The sequence below is a fragment of the Vulpes lagopus genome, chromosome 4 (genome assembly GCF_018345385.1).
Source record: "Vulpes lagopus strain Blue_001 chromosome 4, ASM1834538v1, whole genome shotgun sequence".
Classification (NCBI taxonomy): domain Eukaryota; kingdom Metazoa; phylum Chordata; class Mammalia; order Carnivora; family Canidae; genus Vulpes; species Vulpes lagopus.
In genome coordinates this window covers 151,887,685-151,894,966 of record NC_054827.1, presented here as the reverse complement: position 1 = coordinate 151,894,966, position 7,282 = coordinate 151,887,685, and the positions used below count along the sequence as shown (strand labels likewise).

At 66.2% G+C, this 7,282-nt stretch overlaps 1 protein-coding gene across 1 annotated transcript; it reads left to right on the top strand.

Moving 5' to 3' along the window:
* The first annotated feature begins 174 nt into the window (after window positions 1-174).
* LOC121489692 lies at window positions 175-3,339 on the top strand. Its single transcript, XM_041752972.1, has 3 exons — window positions 175-949; window positions 1,871-2,029; window positions 2,497-3,339. Exons 1-3 carry the CDS (start codon window positions 701-703, stop codon window positions 2,857-2,859), a joined length of 771 nt encoding a protein of 256 aa, XP_041608906.1. The 5' UTR covers window positions 175-700; the 3' UTR covers window positions 2,860-3,339.
* Window positions 3,340-7,282: the final 3,943 nt, after the last annotated feature.

Sequence of the window (7,282 nt, the reverse complement as noted above, 5' to 3'; positions counted from 1 at the left end):
CGCCCGCCGCCTCCCGCAGACCCCGCCGTCCGCGCCCGGCTTCCGACTGCGCCCGCCGCCACTGCGCACGCGCGCGCCCGGGGGCGGGGCCGGGGCTGGGGGCGGGCCCGGGGTGTGGCCGGGGGCGGGGCCGGGGGCGGGGCCGGGGCCGGGCCGGGGCCGGGGCTGGGGCGGGGCCGGGGCCGGGGCGGGGCCGGGGCTGGGGCGGGGCCGCGCGGGCCGGCCTGGAGGGCTGGGGGCCGGGCTGGGGCTCCCCGCCGCGCGTCTGCACCTGCCCTGACCCGCGCCGGCGCACACGGACACCTCCCACGCGACACGCGGGTCCCGCCAGCGGTTCGTGGTTGCCCGCGGCCCAGCCCGGGGGCCAGAGGGTGGGGTCTGCAGCCCAGGCCCGCCCCCCGCCCCCCGCCCCCCGCCCCCCTCCTGCCTGCCCGACAGGGCGAGGGCGCGGCCGTGTCCTCCGCAGGCTGGGAGGTCACCCCCACCCGGGCGCGGTGCCCCTCCCGACGGCTCTGGGGGAAGGCCCGGGGCCGCACCCTCCTCGGGCGCCTCGGTTCCCCGGGGCTGCGGTGGCCCCCTCGCCCCGCCCCGCCAGGAGAGGCCCGGGCAGCGCGGGGACCAGCGGGCGGCGTGTCCACGAAGGCCACCCTGACCCCATCCCCGCCCCAATCACTCGGCGCCTTCTGTGGGCCTGACCGAGATGGGCATCGTGGGCCAGGGGCTCCTGGGGACCCGCCTGTGGGTGCGGCTCCCACCTGCTGCTGCTGGGCCCACCTCCCGCCGCGCCCACCCTGGCAGGACAAGCAGGGGCTGGCTCCCCTGGGTGCCGGGAGTGGTAGAGCCCCAGGTCCCAGAGGAGGAGAAAAACAGGGCGCGGGTGCACCCAGCGGAAGATAAGGACCCAGGGGAGGGACTACACACCCGGGACGCAGGACAGCAATGCCCGGAGGTGAGCTGGGCCTGCAGGGAGACGGCAGGGTCCCCAAGGGACAGGGTCCCCAGGACGGCTCCAGCTGCAGGCTGCAGAGGCACAGAGGCAGCGGCAGAGACAGGTCCTAGGGGGCAGGGTCCGCTCCCCTCTCCTGGTCTCCTCCCAGCACCCCCCGGCTGCCTTCCACCCACCCCGCTGCCCAACCCTGCCCTTGGCCCTGTCCCAAGTCACCAGGGAGGCCCCGGCCCCAGCCCCCACCTGCCTCCTGGCCCTGGGAGGGCAGCCGCCCCCACAGGCTTCTGGAGGAGCAGACCCTGGGGGGGCCTGAGGGGCGGGGAGCGCCTGAGGAGGGCTGCTGTCCCATGCAGCCTGCCCCGACACGCCGCCCTCAAAGCCACCCCTGCCACCTGCCAAAGCGCTTAGCAGCTCGTAGCGGAGGCGGGACACACCTCCTCCCGCCTGGCGCCCCCCCGCGTCCGTGCTCCATCAGCGGCCTCGGAGGCCCGCACAGCAGCGCAGGCACGGCGCTTCCCCCTCCTGGGGCTGAGGCCGAGGCCCGAGGTCGGGGGGCACACAGCCACGTTCAGGGGGGGTCGTCCTGACTCACACACGGCGGCCTTCACGGGCAGCAGAGGGAGCACGAGGTGGGCAGTGTGTCCGAACAGGGCCCTAACCCCGTCCCTGTCCCCACTACCGCCCTCCAAGGCCCCACCCCGCGGGCCATCCGTGGGGGTGAGAGTCTCAACACACGAATCAGTGACGGAGTGACTGTGTTGTCGAGGCCACTCCGTCTGTGACGCTTTGCTACGGGAACCCCGTCAAAGCCCCGGGGGCTGGCCGGCTGCGCACCGTGGGGTGACCAGTGCTCGCACCCTCAAGCCCGTGGCTGGGCCTCTTTATTGCCAGTCACATCGGGCGCACACGGCCGCTCCACTGCAGGGGGACAATGGTCGTGTCCGCTGCTCTGACCGGGCTGCCGCATGGTTGCCGGACCTCGGCTGTTGGAAAAAAATGCTTCCAGGAACTCTGGCCCATGGACGCGTGGCCCCTGGAGTGTCACTGCTGGGCCACAGGACATGCTGCCTTCCCCTCTACCAGGTAACGCCCGAGAAAAATAAACCCGCACAGAAATAAAAATGTTATGTCCGCTGGCAACGTAGGAGGGTTCCCTCCGCTGCACGTTTCTGACAACCCCGCACACGCACGGTTTCACAATTTTAGCCTTTCTGGTAGGTTTGGTGGTGAGGAAGGCTCCAGACCCTTGCCCCAGCTTCATTGCCACCTGCCGCTCTTCCCGTAAGGCCCTGACCCGAGCTCCACCATTTTTCTATCAAGCGTCTTTTCCTTAATGACTCGTAGTTCGTTGCATGCTCTGGAGGGGACAGTTGTGTCCGCTGCAGTCCACACTCCCCAGCCGCGCACCCACACCCCAGAACCGGGACCACAGGGACAGGGAACCAGGGCTCCTGGGGAAATGCAGGCTCGGCCTCCTGGGAGCCCCTGGTCGCAGGGCTCTTGCCAACGGGTCCACGCAGAGCCCTGTTTCACGCGGCTTCCCTTTAAAGGTCCCTCATCCAAGACACTGCAGACCCATGAGGAACTGTGGCGCCGGCGCCACCGACCTCGGCCCGGTCGGAACCTGCGCAGCTCGCCGTCACAGCCGTGGGCGCTGCGGGCTCGGGATCTCCAGCACCACACAGGGGGCACGTCGGGCCAGGGCCACCGGCCAGAAGCACAAAGTGAGGGGAAAGCGGCCCAGAGAGACCCCACAAAGGACGCTGCTTTGCTGCATGAGCTGTACGCTGCCTTGCTCTGCCTCCGCGGGGGACGCCGGGCCACTCTCATTTCTCGGTGCTCGGTGCATGTCCCCGAATGACCGAGGAAGTGCGGGGACTGTGGACTGTGGGCTTACAGACGTGGCTTCGTGAGTGGGCCGGTGGGCGATTCCAGGGCCGTGGATATGGACGTGTGATGGTCAGCGCCACCTCCGCGCAGGACATCCCGGCTCGCTGGGGGGTGGCTGTCGTGAGCAGGCCGACCGCGGTCCTTCCCAGGGCCTCGGAGCCGGTGGAGCTCCTGCCTGCTCGGGGCGGAGGATCCCGGTTTGTCTCCTGAGTCCGCCGGCCGTGGCGGTGGGCACAGGCCCGCCCGGGGCAGCGTCTCTAAGTCGGGAGGCGAATCACCATAGAGCTTCAGCCGTCCGCATCCAGGGCAGATAAGAAATCACCCTCTTTTTAGAAGTTGACTAACAGCACAAACATCCCCAAACCCAGAAAATACCAGGATTTTTATTCATAACTGCCTGCAACTCATCATCATATGTATCTCGGTGACATTTTTTTAAAGGTTTTATTTATTTATTCATGAGAGACACAGAGAGAGAGAGAGAGAGAGGCAGAGACCCAGGCCGAGAGAGAAGCAGGCTCTACGCAGGGAGCCCGACGTGGGACTCGATCCTGGGACTCCGGGATCATGGCCTGAGCTGAAGGCAGACGCTTAACCGCTGAGCCACCCAGGCGTCCTGGTGACATTTTTTAAAAAAGATTTTATTTATTTATTTATTCATGAGACACAGAGAGAGAGAGAGAGAGGCAGAGGGAGAAGCAGGCTCCCTGCGGGGAGCCTGACGTGGGACTCGATCCCAGGACCCCAGGATCAGGCCCTGGGCCAATGGCGGCGCTAAACCGCCGAGCCACCCGGGCTGCCCACAGTGACATTTTTTATTGTTTCTTCTTGTAACAATTTTCAGTATTACTTTCCAGGGAGAAAAGAGGAGGACTGCAAGTCTCTAACGCCGTGGGTGCTGCTCCACCGACGTCCTGGCCGGACAGCTCCCTCCCCACAGCTCGCAGCCTCCGCCACCACCACCCGGGGCTGCAGGGGCCTTCGGCAGGTGTCGCCCACAGGCTGGCAAGCGTGCCGTGCCTGGTCCCAGGCGCCCCCACGGATCGGATGAGCCTTCTTCCGTCGCGTCCTTGTCACGTTGGCCGCGAGGGCTGCACGTTATCTCGGTGTCAGCATTTCCTGGTAAAGCAGCAAATGTTTAATCCTGTTGCTAAAGTCCACGTGATCCAGTCCTTTGGGTTAACTGCCACGGCCGTTCCTGGAAGCTGTTTCCTGTGCCAGAGTGACTGGCATTGACGCCGCGATGCAAGGAAGTGACTGGGAACACCACAAATACGCTCGCCGCTTGGCTAAACTGCACCTGAGGCTTCCAGCCCCTGGCCGCCCCGTGGCGGATCCATGATCCCAGAAGGCTCGCCCCCTCCCCAGAGGCCCCGGTGGGCGGGGAAGCACGGGGAGCTGCGGTGGTGGGGACCCCTGCGGTCCTCCTGTCATCCTTTAGCAAACTGTATGGAGCCATCTGCCCTGACGGCACCACCAAGGCCCTGCGGGAACCCGCCAGCCTGCGAGCTGCTGCGCCCCTGTCCACCTCCTCCGTCCTGACCCCAGCCGGCAGGTGCTCCGGGCGGGCGGGCCGCGCTCATTCACGCGCCTGCTGGCTTCTGTCCTCCAGAGTGTGAGCCCGCCTTCCCTAGCTCGTGGCCCCTTCCCCCATCATTGAACCGCAGCATCTTTACCTTAAAATGTGTACCCAGGATTTTTGTTAAAGATCGTATTTATTTATTTGAGAAAGAGAGAGAGCGAGCGGGGGGCGGGGGGGGGGTGGCAGAGGGAGAGGGAGAAGCAGACGCCCCACGGAGCAGGGAGCCCCACGGATGTGGGCCTGGATCCCAGGACCCGGGGGTCCCACCCTGAGCCGACGCTTGCCCACTTGCCCCACTGGGCCCCCCGCCCAGGACATGATTTAATCAGATGGGGTTAGGTGACAGCAACGGAAGCTCTGCCCTTGGAAGGGTCATTTATTACATTTCCCAAGAGAAGGGGGTGCACCACACTCGGTGGGCCCCAGGGGAAGCAGAAACCAGAAGCCGGAGCAAAGGGAACCTGGCCCAGAGCCTTTTCTGGGGTGAGGATTGGGAGGTCTGAAGAATTTCGCAGGCCCAGGCTGCAGCGCAGTCCCCAGGTGTCCCGTGCCTGGCCTTGGGGTGCTGTGGGGGAAGGGGGTTGGCTTGGCGTGTGAGAGACACGACGGGGGGGGTCGGGGGCCTGGGCTCCTCTCCAGGAGCCGCGTGGTGCCAGAGGGGCCCCGGGACCACGACCCCAGATGCCGGAGCATTGAGAATGAAGAAAATAGGTAAATAGAGTCAGGGGTGCGGGGTGGGGGGGTTACGTGCCAGGAGGTTCAAGCCAGACTGTGTTTCAGAGGGAAAATGTAAGATTCGGCCTAGGAGGAGGACGGGGAAGGGTGCCGGCCCAGGGGAGGCGCCCGCCGGCCCTTCCCTCCCAGCTCCCTCCCGCCAGCCAGAGGCTTGAGTGAAAAGCCTGAAACCAGAAGGAAAGAAAAACAGAAGAAGGGAGAAAACACACGCCTGACTTTGCCTGGAAAAATTAAGAGCAACTAGCGGTGGACTGGCACAACCTGGTGCCTTGCTCGCACCCATCGGGGCCCCACACCCAGTCCCCCACGCCATTTACGACCTACCCAGGCACGGGAGAAGGGTTTGCTCTTGCCCACGGGCTGAGACTGCGGCTCTGGGCCGACCCGAAGGCCGCGTGCGCCTCCCCCCGCCCGTGGGTGCTGCACGGCCCCCCAAGCCCTCCGAGGGGACTCCTGGACAGGGTCCCGTTGGCTCCCACTGGCAACGCACTCGTCCCCAGGCCCCGGCTGCCGGGAGCCCCTGGGAGCTGGCAGGCCGTGTGAACGGCACCCCGGCCGCTGGGCGCAGGATGGCCCTGCATGGATGCACCCAGACCCGGCGCAGCGCGTGCCCCGGCGATGGCGCCCCTCTCCACACGCGTACACGTCGGGCCGTCGCCGAGACACTGGCCCTTGAGGAAGAACGCTGGGAATCTCTTGCCTCAGAGATGCCAACACTATCCCCGAAGAGCACGTGTGTCTCCAGGTACGCCCAGGCCACCGTGTGCGTCCTGAGCACGACACGCTCGCCCTTCGCAGTTGCAGAGCTACGCACGCGGTAACCACGAGCCCCGTCGCTAACCTGCTGCGTCCTGGCAGGCCGCACTGAGCTGCTTTCCCTGGGAGATGCCACGCTCTTCTCACAGTCCCAATCCTACCCCAGCCCAATGGCTGCGCCCCCCATCGGGTCCCCATCTGGCCCCGGGCCCCGAACTCCCTCAATGAAGGGCCCTTTGCCTAGTGCGCAGTTGGCACGAACCTCAGGAGCCTTCCTGTGGCCCTCCCTGTGCCGAAGGGGGGTGTGGTCAGCCTCTGTGTCACCGACCCTCGTCCGGTGAGGCCCTTTCCGACCTCGCCCCACCCGTCGGGTCCCTGGGTGGCCTGGTCCCCCGCCTCCTGTCTCTCGGGATGTCTCTTCCTTCATGGCCATTGTTTCCCGTGCGCGTCTTACTGCACCTGCTTACACAGACCCTGAGCAGCAACTTCAGAACAGGCTCTGAATCCCTCTCTCCTGAGGTGTTCCAGGGCCGCTCCTGGGTCATGGTTCCTCTGCCTCCCCCTCACGAGGAGGCTGTGATGACACGTGGGGCCCATCCGGATCATCCAGGATTATCTCAAGATCCTTAACTTAATCAGGCCTGCAAGTCCTTTCGCCACATAAGGTCACATGCAGAGGCTCTGGGGTGAGGACCGCGGACAGTGGGCAGCGCAGTGGGCCTGCCGATCCTGGCCTTTCTTCCACTCGTAGCTTCTGTGTGATCATCTTGTGCCCCAATCCTCTGCGGTATCCAAGCCCCAGGAGCCCTGACACTATGGTTTTGTGTAGGTTTTTTTTTCCTTTAAGATTTTATTTATTATTCACGATAGAGAGAGAGAGAGAGAGGTGCAGAGCCCAGGCAGAGGGAGAAGCAGGCCCCTGCAGGGAGCAGGACGCGGGACTCGATCCCGGGACCCCGGGGTCACAGCCTGGGCTTCGGGCGGCGCTAAACCGCTGAGCCACCGGGGTTGCCCCTGACCGTGTCTTCCGAGTATAGCTCCTGCTGGACTTGGCGTTCGGGCTCCGGCTGTTCGCTTCCAGGTCTTGGTGTCCTCGCCGCGGGTGCGGCGCTTCCCTCCCAGGCCCGGGGGCAGCGGGCCTGCGCCTGTGCCTGCGCCTGCGCCTGTGCTGGGGGCTCCGGGGCTCCGGGCTCTGCTTCCGCCGCGCCTGCAGGCCTCCCGCGCCTCTGGACAACCACCGGCCTGGGCTCTTCGGACACGGGGGCGGGCCCTCGCGGGCTGCGGTCTCGGTCGTCGCTGAGCACGGGCCGGGGGGACCTGAGCACGCCAGCACGGGCGCCGGGCCTCACCGCCGCGCTCCCGTCCCGCCGCCG